The sequence below is a fragment of the Oreochromis aureus genome, linkage group 3 (genome assembly GCF_013358895.1).
Source record: "Oreochromis aureus strain Israel breed Guangdong linkage group 3, ZZ_aureus, whole genome shotgun sequence".
Classification (NCBI taxonomy): domain Eukaryota; kingdom Metazoa; phylum Chordata; class Actinopteri; order Cichliformes; family Cichlidae; genus Oreochromis; species Oreochromis aureus.
The window spans coordinates 66,596,267-66,610,012 of NC_052944.1; the positions used below are offsets into that span (position 1 = coordinate 66,596,267).

Genomic DNA, 13,746 nt, shown 5'->3' on the forward strand with positions numbered 1-13,746 from the left:
CATGGGGTGCATATCTCATTCTGAAAAACTTTAACAACTAATAAGTGTTACCCAAAGCCAATCACCATCATCCAAGGCATCAGTATGGCTCTTCTTTGGAAAGACATGAATTCTTAAGCACAAGGGATATTGTGTAATTGTAATTGTGTAATTTTTTTATTTTTTTTTTGTCTTTGAACCCTTTTATAGCCGACAGGTATTGAAGACACGTTTTCTAAGAGGATGAAAGTTGGCATTGCGATGGTGAAAGAAGAAGACATCATCGATGTGTTGGTTGTCCTTGAGGCGGCAGTAATCCTGTCTAATCTGAGGGATGTCTCAAGTGCCATTTCCATGCTGATGGGCCTTCTTTTTGCCCTCAACATAGACTATCCAAAGGAACTTAAGGACATCTTTGAAGTCATTCAGAACATCCTAATGAACATTGGTGGAAGGCAGTGCATCTCACTAGTGCATGGTCTAAGAAACAGACTCTTGCAGAAAGCCATGCAGAACTGTAATTGTATGTTCCTTAGTGTTAAGGACAGTTTTATTTTACTGTTTGTTTTTTTTTCTTGCAAGTTCTCATTCTCACTTTTGTATGTCACTAAATGACTACACTTTACATTCCAGATTAGACAATTACTCATTAGTTCATGGTTTAAGAAACTTATGTGAACAACAATATAATGGTGGACTTTGCAGATGCTTATCTCATGCAAGTCAGTAGTTTTTCCTTTGTTTTGCAATTGAGCAGACTCAAACTGATGTTTCTGAAATATTCATATTATCAAATGTTTCAGAAGCATGCACTCATTTTCAGAGATATTGGTTCTGTGGAATTTGTTGCAATTGTAAACGAAGACAAATACAAGAGTTTGATGTCTTAGTTGTTATAAACTGATCTTTACTGTCACTTATCAAAGGTTTTGTACTATTTTAATATTTCAAGTTTTATGCTAACAGGTGTGACTGAGCACAATGAAGTTTAAAAATTTTGCAAATGTAAAGAATAACTTTTCTAAAATAGCAAGTGTCCCATTGATACATTACATTAATACAGACTTTATGTTGTTACTTCACAAGAATCACTACTGCTCCTAGAGTATTGGTCAGAATTTAATCTTCACCCAAACTGGGCTCAAGACCAAGTTCAAATTTATTGTTTCACAGGAGCAGCCTTTGAGTTTTGATGGATTGTGAGCCTGATGAGCTACGTCACTGATTTTCTGTTTCTCAGATGACTAAGATGGCACAATAAATGGTGAATGTTGGGTGCTCATGAGTAATTGTCTTGTCATGTTCTTAAAACAAACTTTCTGTATGAAATGATCAGATAGACTTTAATGGAATCTGTGGGGTTTATTTTTTTTCTGTAAACAACAGAAAATTAATTTAAAAGAATGTAGATATTTAAACCTGACATCTAAGATAAACCTAACAGGTAGTTTTGCTGAAATGGATGTTAGAAAGCTAAAAAACAAAACAAAACTTAAGATGTTTAATACACATTTTCTTTACATCCAGTCAATCAACTCTGATAATTAAAATGAAACTGATTTACAAGTTCACTCAGCTACCTTAAGGAGCTCAGTTAATTAATAAACTTAAATCAACTTAGCTAACAGATTATGTTAGTTAAGCTAAAATAGATTCCTAAGTTAAAAGAACTACTAAAGTATTTGAATTAACTAAAAAACCCAAGTCAACTGAACTAGGACAAGAGTTTAAACAATAGATTATTTTAATTTAGCTGAAAGGATTTTCCCAAGTAAAAATGACAATTAAAGGAGTTGAACTGACTAACAAATCTCAGTCAACTAAACTAAGACGAAAGTTTAGACAACATGTGATTTTTCATTAAGATAACAATTGGTTGTGTTATAAGAACAAACTCTATTTCTTGACTTAACTTAAAATTTTAAGGCAGACCTGTACCTGATATTTTTAAGTTGAAACAACAAGTTATATTTTACAGTGTATGCATTTTGATGTGTTTAAGGCATGATCAAGCAAACAAACGACAGAATACTTTTTCTGAAACCTTAACTGTGGTACCTGTTATGGCAGCTAACAGGTAATGAGCAGAGCTAGCTCTGCTAATTTCTGAGCTTTCTTATTTTCCTCTTTACTTCTCTTAACCTTTAACTTATGTCTTAGCAATCAGATTCTGCCATCATGTGTTACCACTTCGTGCTAGTTATGTTGACTTTTCTCTTCTTTTGTCTCCACTTTTTTCACCCATATTTGGACACTCGGCGCATGGCTCTTTTGTTTACGTTAGGGATCAGCTGTTAGTGCTGCGCCCTGCAGCTGCGCTACCGGCAGACAGACCCTACGTCCCCAGTGAGGGAAGAGACAGGGGTGATGTCGCCCGAGAAGGACACCTTACACACCATCTCTCCTTTCTGTAATCACTGTAAATGTGAGATCGCTCCCTGATATGATTGAGGAGCTAATGACGCTAACCCGGTCACAGTGGCAGTACCCCGACACTGCCCGGTACTCCCTCTGTGAGTAGGCTGCCCGGCTTCCAGCTGCTGCGGGCGGACAAGACGAGAGACAGCGGTGAGAGGAAAGGAGGGGGGCTGGCAGTGTTTGTTAAAGACAGTTGTGGTATCCCTGGGCACATCGCTGTGAAAGAACAACTCTGCAACACAGACATTGAGACATTAGCCGTTAGCATCCGTGGAGGCAGCCTGTGACTCTCTGTGGTCCGCAGACTGCAAACGCAATCTCCGAGAGCTCTTCTTCTAATATCAGGGACTTTAATCATGTCTCGCTGGACTCCACACTGCCCACCTTCACCCAGTATGTGACCTGCCCCACCGTAGGCAATAAAACATTGTACTTAATGTATGCCAATGAAAAAGTGGCATACAGTTCATCACCTCTCCTGCCCAGGGAAGATCTGATCGTAACCTAGTACGCCTTGTCCCTGTGTGCAGCCCTTAGTGTGCACGGAGCCACTAATCACCCATGCAGTGCAGAGATGGTCCGCGGAGGGCATATAAATAAATAATAAAAGCAAATAAATGACAGAATTCTTTTTTTTAAACAAGTGGAGACATTAACTTTGATCAAAATCCTTTTGTGTTCAGTTTAAATTAATACCACTGTATAATAGCCTTCAAAATTAATAATGTTAACAGTATCTCAGGAATATTTTTGCCCTTTCAACATGCATTAAAAAAACAGATATGCAGTTTTGAATAAGACCTGTATGTACGTTTTCTGAAAAGTGATGTAAATAAATAATCTCAAAAACATGAAATAATAGTTTCCCATGTAAACTGGAGATGTCCTTGTCAATGTCATCAGAGTACTCTGGATGTCTTAAACGAATTTGAAACAGAAAACCAGAGAGTGACACATGACATCCGATACATGAGCTGCCTCATGTTGCTTCCAGGTGGGGAAAGAATGAAAAGATAAACCATTTTCAACCTTATTCCCTTGCCGGTCGTGCGATCTAACTTTACAACCAACCGCACAGCAAGTACGAACCATAGCTGGTGTTATCCGTGTACTTTCGCTCCTCTTTCGCTAGCGCTTTGTTTGGCCCAGAAACATGGCGCCTCAACCAAAAATCCTGGCCACGGCCCCTCTCGTAACATCACGCTCCAAAAGCCCTATTAGGCTAATCGTTGTGTCACTTCTGGTATTTCAGACAATCCCTTTCCGTCAAGGATTTTTAATTTGTTGTGGGTTTTTGTAATTTGTTGTGGGGGTTTTTAATTTGTTGCGGTTTTTAAATTTGTTGCGGGTTTTAATTTGTTGTGGTTTTTAATCTGTTGCAACTTGCACTTCCCAGCCACCGTAAGAAAAGGAGTCAGCGTCCAGATGCAGTGCAAACTTTGTTTGACCTCTACAGTCATTTCGACACAAGACTTGATCCTAATCTAAAAAAAAACACATTGAGGTAAGAGGTTTTACGTGTACAATATTGCTTTCTTATTTTTCATGTGTGTTAAGGTTATTAGTTTGGCTAAGATATTGTCACTGCCATTGGTTAGCCTGATATTAAAATAAGACGGAGCTAGCTAAAGTGTGTGTGTGTGTGCATGCATAACTGAGCTACAATTCGTAGGAATGTTTTAGCTTATTATTTGGACAACCACCGTCCTTGCAATAAATTAAATTTGTAGTCATTTAAAACTCACAGGCCTACAATCAGCTGGCCTATATTAAAAAAAACAAAAAACTGGCACACAGTGCTGAGCTGCATCTCAAATTAATCTTCCAGCTCTCAGCTGACATGTACCAGAGCCCGATTGATGGATCAGTTGATCAGTATCATTGGCCTGATATAGGTCTATCATGGTGACATGGCTCGTAATCAGTAGGGTTATATGTTTCCCAACATGATATATTTTTTTAAAGAACATAATGTGGATTGTTTTTATTTGTTAGCTGTATGGGCAGCATTTTTGTGTATGTGATCCCTTTTCTTAAATTAGATTTGCTATATACACATATTTTGCTCTCTTAGTATTTTTAGGACCTGACTGATACTGAAAACTTTAGGGTGATACTGATAAAAAGGAGTTAAATATTTAGATACTGATACATTGGTCGATAAAAGACTACAGCCCCCCACCCAGAACCTCGAGAATCTGGGGAGGGGGACAGTGGAATTCCTTTCATCCTACAGTTAAACAATGTAGAAATGGATGGTAAGCATAAAAATGACAAACATTTAACAATTCACTCTAACAACAAGTGTGAGCTACAGATCATTCGTCCCAATGCAACACGGTGGAATTCAACCTACCTTGCCATTGAAAGGATAATACACATCATTGATGAGAAGGGGGAAGATGCCATCAGGAGCATTTGTGAGGAGTTCAAGGTGAAAATGTGAGTAAAACCTACCAATATGGTTGCAAATTTTGGGAATTTTCCTTAATGGATGGTTAATAACGTGAGCAGACTCTTAATATTAAATCAGAAGATCCCTATTATAGTCATGGTGGGTTTTGTTGTTGTGTCTTACAGGTTGAGTCCTGCAGAAGTTGCCTTCCTTAGGGAGTACTGTACCACCATGAAGCCACTGGTGAAAACTTCAAACATCCTTCAGTCTGAGTCCACTTCCTTTATGGGATGGCTCCTGCCAGTAATCCAACAACTACTGTCCAAACTTAGCAGGCTGGAGACATCAAGCAAGACATGTGTGCCACTCATCAGAGTCCTGCAAAATGGCCTTCAAAAGCCTTTTGGACCGATGATAGAGGATCCAGAGTTGGCTGCAGCTGCAGTCCTCTTACCCAAGTTCAAGACTTCCTGGACTGACAGAGCAGATGTAATAGAGGCTGGTAAGGACTCATGTGATCCCATTTTTGTGTATTTTTACATTTGAACACATGCTTAAGTGAGTATTTCCCCTAATACGTTGTAAGTTATTGATGGTCTGTCCTGAATACTAAACAATCCTTTTGGAGAATTTGCCGATTTTAAATTTGTGTTCAGGAATAATCACTGAAATTTAAATACAGGGTCCGTACGGGTGCTTGAAATCCTTGAAAATGCTTGAATTTTAATGTTGTCTTTTCAAGGTTTGAAAAGTGCTTGAATTTTAGATGTGGTGCTTAAAAGTGCTTGAAAGTGTAGCTGTATTTCATTCACCACAAATAACTATCTGACTGAATAGTTTTCTTATCAGATAGAGAAATAAAATGAGTCGCAAAATGTAAAAGCAAAATTTCCCCGCCTGGGCTGCCCTGTGTCTATTTCAACTTGTGACTCCGCCCCTCCCTCTGCCAGTCGGTGACGAGTGTGCTAACATACCTGTAGGTTGCTGTTTTAATGAGTGTTTGATGGAAAACAACAATGGCGCGAGTTTGCTCTCTAGTCGCATGATAGGTGAGTGCTAGTAAATAATTTTCCAGTACGTGTACATTACACATGCTATTTTTTAAAACTATGATTATTATTTTGCTAGCTATCAAACTTGCTGGAGAAATGATTGAAATGCACTGAGTGTGATGCAGTATGGCAGCGCTATTATGGAAGATGCTGTGAACTTAGCTAACATTACTTAGCAGTAATACGAGTTAATTTACTCAAGTGAAAGTTTTAAACATTAGCCTGATACATAACTAGCCAACTTCAGGCTTTCTGATTAACCCTCTGGGGTCGACGGACCCAGAGTCTCCATTTCAACTTGGGTCGAACGTGCGGACTTCAACCTAAATACCAGTTTTTAATTTGTGTTGTTTGGGTTTTTTTCGGAATACAATAGTGGCGTTTACTCCTGGAAGAAACGGTAAAAACGGTGTTTTCTAGTGAGAGCGCTAGCAAACACGCTTTGCTTGTGAGTGAAAAAAGAAAAGGAAAAAACACTCCCTACTTCCCTACTGGTGGAAAAATGTACCATGTCGACCAATCAAAAAATGATATGGCAACATGTGGCATTTGGTTGTTTGGGAAGAGAGGGAAGTTTTACGGTGCGCACACACCGAACGCGAAAGAGGCGGCCAGAGCGTCAGGTTCACATGTAAAGTCAATGGAAAGAGCACGATGACACGCGATTGCGCGTCCGGCGGAAATGCGGAGGCAGATTTGCGTCGGGAAAACGCCAAAACCCGTGAAACGCGCCTCAGTGTACCGCGTGGGGCGCGTGTGACTCGCGAAAGAAAACCACGCGCGTCAGGTTGTGTGTTGCTTTTTGTGCACACCCCGAGTTGGAAAATATGAACTCCGGCGTCAAATCACGCCCCGACAACCAATCAGGAGCCTGGTGACGTGATGTAACTAGGTCAAAGGGGCAGATCCAGTCACTCCGTATGGAGGAAAAGCTCATCAGTGCCGTGGCTAATCATCCAGAGCTAAATGATGCTAGTTGCTACTTCTACCGAGACAGGAATAAAACGGACCTAGCTTGGAGGCACATTAGTGAGGAGATTGGGCAACCTGGTAAGTTCATTCATTCTGCTTTTTAATTTCCAGACTGACCCAATGAAACCGTGCAAAAGCTACAAGCCCGCCTACTGTCCCGATATTTTCCCACTGATGTACAAATACCTTTCCGCTAACAAGATAATGTGTTTATTCAGAGGACATCTGCAGCACAACACATCTGGCACAACTTCCTCCCACATTTCCGGTTCACGCGCGTGGAAAGATGCAATTTTGAGGCAAGGTGGATTTTCCCTGGACACGTGTTGAGGTGCGAATGTGCACGCGTGACATTAGGGGCGTTTGGGCGTTTTCGCTCGCCTCTTTCGCGTCCGGTGTGAACGCACCGTTAGAGTGACCGGCGAGAGAGAGCGAATTAGCAAAAGAGAGAGAGAGTTTTGATACGTGAGAGATTTGTGACGTTTACTGTTTTTGGAGTCTCAAGTTAGTGTGTTGTCTTGTGTAGTTAGTGTGTAGTGTAGTCGTTGTTTTGTTTTGTGTGTCAGTTCTACAAGTGAATGTCACAGTTCCTGCAAAAAAGCCACCAAAGGCAGATTGCAGTGTAAACGCTGTCCCCACATGGAAAACAGGAGTGACACACCTACTGTCAGACCTGCAGGATTTACCATACCATATAACTTTGTTGTTTGCAAAACTTGTGGATATTTTTTAAAAATGTACAATTTCTATTTGCATTTCAAGTTATGAAAATGATTCGTTAAACATGCTTGTGGTTTTTACAGTCAAAAATATCACTTTCTACTCGTATTTTAAATTTTGTCTGAATTCAGATAAATTGTGCTGACACATTATGTCAAAATGAGTAAATAACAGATTGGCAAGATAAACAGTTTCTTTTCTTTTTTTAACTTTTTATTTTGTACTTTTCCAAATTTATAGTTCACGCAGACAAAAATATGAAAAGGAAGAGAAAAAAAACAAACAAACAAACATAAAACAAAACAAAACAAAAAAAACGAGGAAAGGTCCCTGCCTTATGAAACTGAATGAGTCTTGTAGGTTATCCATTTTGCCCACTGTTTTCGATGTTTGTCAGATTTCAGTCTCAGAGTGTAGGTCATTTTCTCCATTATATATATTTCCTCGATTACATCAGTCCATTCTTCCAATTTTAAAGGGTCACTTTTCAGCCAGTTTTTTGTTATTACCTTTTTGCTTGACAACAACATAATTTTAAACAAATAATGGTCCTCCTTTCTTACATTTCCCCATATTCCAAAATACATTACTCGTGCCTCACACGGCACTTCGTACCCCAGCACTCTCTTCATTGTTACTGCAATGCTTTCCCAGTAAGGTTTGATATGTTTACACTTCCAAAACACATGAGAATGATTGGCGTCCCAGTCTCCACATAATCTCCAGCATCGTTGGGATGTTTTCAGCTGCTTGCTTTTAATATAAGGAGTAATAAAGAACCTAATCACATTTTTCCAGCCATATTCTCTCCATCGTCTAGAGCTGGTGGAATTATGCTGTGTGAGATATACGGATCGCCAGTCATCCTCTGACAACTCAAGATGTAATTCAGATTCCCACTTTTGTTTGATATATAATGTTTCATTCCTATTCAAATTTTGCAGACCATTATATAATTTCGATAAAATTCTTGATGGAGGATTTTATATGCACCTGTTATTATTTCTATTATCTGGCTTCCTTCTCTCAAGAGCTTCTTACTAATTTCTGTATTGTAAAAATGTCTTAATTGAAAGTACCTAAATAAATCTGATTTATCCAGTCCAAATTGTTTCTGTAGATTCTCGAAGGATTTGAATGTTTTCCCGTCTATTAATGTGCACATTGCTGTAATTCCTTTATTGACCCATCTTAAAAATGCACTGTCCCATTGTCCACTTTGGAATTTTCGAGAAAATGCAGGCCAAATCAACAATTTACAGTCTTCTATAATTCTATATTTCTTCACTATAATCCACCAGAGTTTAATAGTGAATTCAGTAATAAAATTTGCGTTCATAGACTGTATAGTTTCCTCTCCCAATCTTGCTTGTGGATAACATGATGAGCAATAATTTATCTCCATATGCTTCCATTTTGAGATATAATCCGGGGAACACCAGTAAACAATATATCTCAGCTGGGCTGCATAGAAATATTCCTTGAAATTTGGGAGGGCAAGTCCTCCTTTTTCTTTTCTTAATTGGAGTATTTTAAATCTTATTCTTGGCTTTGCCCCTTTCCAAATAAATCTACTAACTAATTTATCCCATCTAACAAATTGTGCATCTGGTATATGGCAATGAAGTGAATAGATACAGTAGTCGAGGAAGCACATTCATTTTTATTGCCTCTATTCTTGAACTGAGGTCCATGACAAGTGGAGCCCATTTAATCAAATCTTTTTGAATTGTATTACTAATCTTTACATAATTTGCCTCGTATAGTGTACTTATTTCACTAGTTAGATAGACACCTAGATATTTGATCTTATTTGAGTCCCATTTTAATTTATATTCGTTTTGAATTGAATCTTTGGGGAAATAATTCAGACAGAGTACTTGAGTCTTTAAGATATTTAGTTTATACCCTGAATTTTTGCCAAAATATTTTAATGCTTTAATCAATCGAGGTCGTATCAGGATCCTGTAGGTATATAATTATATCATCAGCGAAGAGACCTATTCGTTGTTCAACTTTAGAAACTGAAACCCCTTTTAGGTCTGCACTTTGCCGTATATACTGGGCCAAAGGCTCGATATACAGAGCAAAAAGGGCTGGACTCAGGCAGCAACCCTGCCTGGTTCCTCTGAAGAGCTCAAAACTGTCTGTCAGGTCCCCATTTATTTTAACTCTAGCCAATGGCCTGTGGTACAAGGATTGTATACACTCGATGAAGATACTGTTAAAGCCCATTCTTTTCAAAACAGCAAAAAGAAACATCCAAGAAACTCTATCAAAGGCCTTTTCAGCATCTAAGCTCACTAAAGCTGTTGGGATTTTCTCTTTGTTAACTTCGTTAATTATATGCAATGTGCGTCGTATATTATCTTGTGTCTGTCGCCCCTTAATGAATCCTGTCTGGTCTTCATCCACCAAATCCGGGAGAAACAGCTCTAAGCGTCTTGTGATTATGGATGTAAATAATTTATAATCCACATTTAAGATGGAGATTGGGCGATAAGACTCACAGTTTTCCTTGTTTTTACCTTCTTTTGGTAAGACTGATATAATGGCCTCTTTCCAAGAGGGTGGAGTTTTAGCGTGTTTTAGTGTCCAGTTAAAAGAATCTATCAAAATAGGAGCCAAGTCCTCTTTAAAAGTCTTATACCACTCATTGGGATACCCATCACTCCCTGGACTTTTGTTAGATTTCAATCTCCTTATTGCCCTATCCAGTTCTTCCTTAGTGATTGGTTTAGTTAAAAATTCATTTTGAGTTATCCCAATAGAAGGAAGGTCTAACTGAGCCAAGTACTCTTCAATTTCTTGTCCATTTTTCTGGTCGGGTTGATTATACAATGTTTTATAGTATTTTTGAAAGGCATTTTTTATCTGTGTTGGTTCATATAGTAGTTCCTTAGTATTTGGATCTCTAATCTTATTAACTGCATTACTTATTTGTATTGATTTTAATCGTTTAGCCAGTATTTTGGTTGCTTTGGAACCAGACTCATAAAATGTTTGTTTTGTGAATCTCAGTTTCTTTTCTATTTCCTCCATAGACAGATCGCTTAGTTGTTTTCTTACATCTTTAATGCTTTCAGCCAAGTTGGCACTCATATCTGTATGTTGTTTTTTTTCTAAATCTCTTAATTGTTGTTCTAATTTAGATAAACAGTTTTTAAAGGTGAAATATAGAGGCCAAATCAAAAGTAGTCAAAAACGGCCAATTATACCCTGGACACCAGAGGGTTAAAGGCTAAAAGCAAAGTTGTCACCAAGTACTGTTTATATTTGTGTGTATTGCTGCAGCTTTTTTAAGTATTAACTTGGTGCCTTTGGGTGAAATAATGGTAATATGAGGGACCGATCCATATGGTCACAAAGAATAGCCACGTGTTTCTGTGCTACCAAAGTTCCCCGGCTTTCATTCAAAATGTGTTTATCGTCAGCACCTATGCATTAAACTACTTAAACATTGTAAATGTCTTCACGCTCACACTGAGACCTGTGGGGCACTATCAGCCACTGAGACAGTACACACATTTATATGTGTATTTGTATATGTGTGCTGGAAAAGCTTGAAAAGGGACCTTGAAAGTGCTTAAAAGTGCTTGAATTTGACCCTGAAAAAGGCGTATGAACCCTGTAAATAACAAAATTGTGTTATCTACTTGCAATTACAGCCTTGGCATACATTAAACAACATCTTGAAACGACGGAGCATGAGAGTGAGGATCAGCAAAGAGAGTCATCTGATGAAGATGAATTCTTCTCCAGACCAATCTCCAGAAGGCTGCAAAGTGCAGCTGAGCTTGATGGTTATCTTGCTTGTGCCACAGACACCATGGAGCTGCTGCACTCCTTCTCAGCCATCAAAAACCTCTCTCTTAAACTGAACACAGCTCTACCTGCTTCTGCTGCGTGTGACGACTTTTTAGCTGTGCTGGTTTACTCTTCACAGCCAAACGAAGTCGGATAGCCTCTGTTAATTTAGAAAACCAGCTCTTGCTGAAACTGAACAAAAGGTTCAGAAAGTAAAGTGTGACAGAAATGCTAAGAGTTTAAGACGCTTACCTGCCTGTTGTTCAGTGTATGGGGAAAAGTTTAAACGGTTCTACGCATGTTCAGAAACATTTTGTCATTGTTTTAACAAACAAAATTCCTTCTTTTATATCTACATTTATTTACAAAACAAGTTACCTTTCTATACCTTGTTCATCTGAAAAATGTGCTTTGAACATAAATATTTATACTGGTGAATCGAGTTGAATGCCTGCTATTGACGACAGAATAAAACATCAGTCTGTTAAAAAGTAATTAATACTCTGAGTAGTTTTTTTGAGAAGAGTACTTTGTACTTTTACTCAAGTATTTTTTTTTTTACACCAGTACTTTTACTTGTAATTGAGTACAATTTAACCAGTGTAACAGTACTTGTACTTGAGTACAAATTTTGAGTACTCTTTCCACCTCTGGTCAAATAAATCCCAGCTGCTGGATGATGTATTTAAATGTTTAGTAATATTTTTAAACACACATGATTTTTAAGTTGTCACCTCACATCTGTGAAACGTTGCCTGTAGCTTCCTTGTTTTCTCCTCTCTGTGCAGAAGTCCTGTTTTGTTTTCCCTGAGAGGCAGTAATCTGAAATAGAATCTGTGGAGGAGCTATCTGACCCGCTCCTGTTAGCGTTTGAGCTCAGATCTTCACTAACTGATAAACTCAAGATGATTAGTTCACTGTAAGTAAAATAACTTAAACTGGCCTTCCTGAGCCCTGTGTTTGAGTCCAGCCTGCACATTAATTATGAAAATTAGTATCTATGCAATAAATTCAATCAGCTGTTTTTCCAGCACAACACATTCATTTTTCATTCATATTTTTAATCCCTCATGTAAATATTGACACTTAACCATATATATATATATATATATATATATATAAAACACCCAGCACGTCCCTGCGGGCGGTTTATCCTTCAAGCTCGGGTCCTCTACCAGAGGCCTGGGAGCTTGAGGGTCCTCTTGCAGTATCTTAGCTGTTCCCAGGACTGCGCTCTTCTGGACAGAGATCTCCGATGTTGTTCCCGGGATCTGCTGGATCCTGTCGACAACGCCAATGCAGCTGGATAGCGTGGTGGTTAGACTACACGCGTTTGGAGCAGAGGATCGCAAGTTCGATTCCTGCCTGGGCGTCTGTATCCAGTAAGGGTCCTAAGGCTAGACCCCCTATGCTAAGCAAGCCTACCGCAGACATGAGCGAGACAGATAAATATGAAGGCATGCCGGCTCGGACGTCGCCCGGATCAACAAGGTCCGCGTCAGGTGTTGAGGAACCAGGGCACCCTGACGACAAGTGGGCTACTGGAACAAGAAGGCATCGGTGGGCAAGAGATGAAAACAGGGCGTTGTTGGAATGCTACTACGCAAGTAACCCTGGCGGAAGGGGTACGTGAAGTACCCTCAGAAGTTCTGCTAGATGATGTTAATGCAGCACTACGGATGATACCTACAACCACGATTACCGACACTAACAAGCTGATCTACACTACGGCAGCAGTGATCAGTGAGATGCTTGGCTACAAGTTTAACAGCCACAAGGGGCAGTACCCTCCATGGAGAAGGAGGCTAGAGGGCAAGATCAAAGTAGCACGAAGGGAGGTTAGCCAACTAACGGAGTTGCAGAAAGGCATGACAAAGAAGGTGCATAAGAAATACAGCAAGCTGTCCATACCTTAGGCCTTGGAAACTGCCAAGCAAAGACTCACAGCCTTGGCCAGCCGCTTGAGGAGGTACACCACCAGAGATAGAAGGCAGGAGAATAAACCAGCTGCTCTCCACAGAACCAGCAAAGGTGTACTCTCAGTGGCAAGGGAACAATAACAGAACAGCACCACCAAGGCTGGAGACGGAGCAATAGTGGAAGAGCATATGGGAGAAGGACGCAACCCATAACGGCAATGCTCAGTGGCTAGTGGATCTGAGGGCAGACCACAGCAACCTCCCTGAACAGGGTCCAGTAACCATCACAGTGGCAGATATCCAAGAAAGGGTCTCCAGTATGAAGAGTTGGACAGCACCAGGGCCCGACATGGTTCACGCCTACTGACTGAAGAAGCTGACTGCACTCCACGGCGTCTGGCAGCACAAATGAACCAGCTGCTAGTTAACGAGAGACACCCGGAATGGCTAACTGAAGGTCGGACGGTCCTGATCCTCAAGGACC

At 39.6% G+C, this 13,746-nt stretch overlaps 1 protein-coding gene across 1 annotated transcript; it reads left to right on the plus strand.

Annotated features, from left to right (window-relative positions):
- Positions 1-4,542: 4,542 nt before the first annotated feature.
- On the plus strand, positions 4,543-11,500 carry LOC120434135. The gene is made up of 3 exons (XM_039601693.1): positions 4,543-4,839; positions 4,978-5,294; positions 11,205-11,500. Exons 1-3 carry the CDS (start codon positions 4,649-4,651, stop codon positions 11,498-11,500), a joined length of 804 nt encoding a protein of 267 aa, XP_039457627.1. The 5' UTR covers positions 4,543-4,648.
- Positions 11,501-13,746: the final 2,246 nt, after the last annotated feature.

Excerpts from the sequence above, each read along its gene's own strand:
- LOC120434135 (XM_039601693.1), top strand. The coding sequence starts at position 4,649 with ATGGATGGTAAGCATAAAAATGACAAACATTTAACAATTCACTCTAAC. Across the intron at positions 4,840-4,977 it reads GAGGAGTTCAAGGTGAAAAT|GTTGAGTCCTGCAGAAGTTG; the intron begins GTGAGTAAAACC and ends TGTGTCTTACAG. Across the intron at positions 5,295-11,204 it reads AGCAGATGTAATAGAGGCTG|CCTTGGCATACATTAAACAA; the intron begins GTAAGGACTCAT and ends TTGCAATTACAG.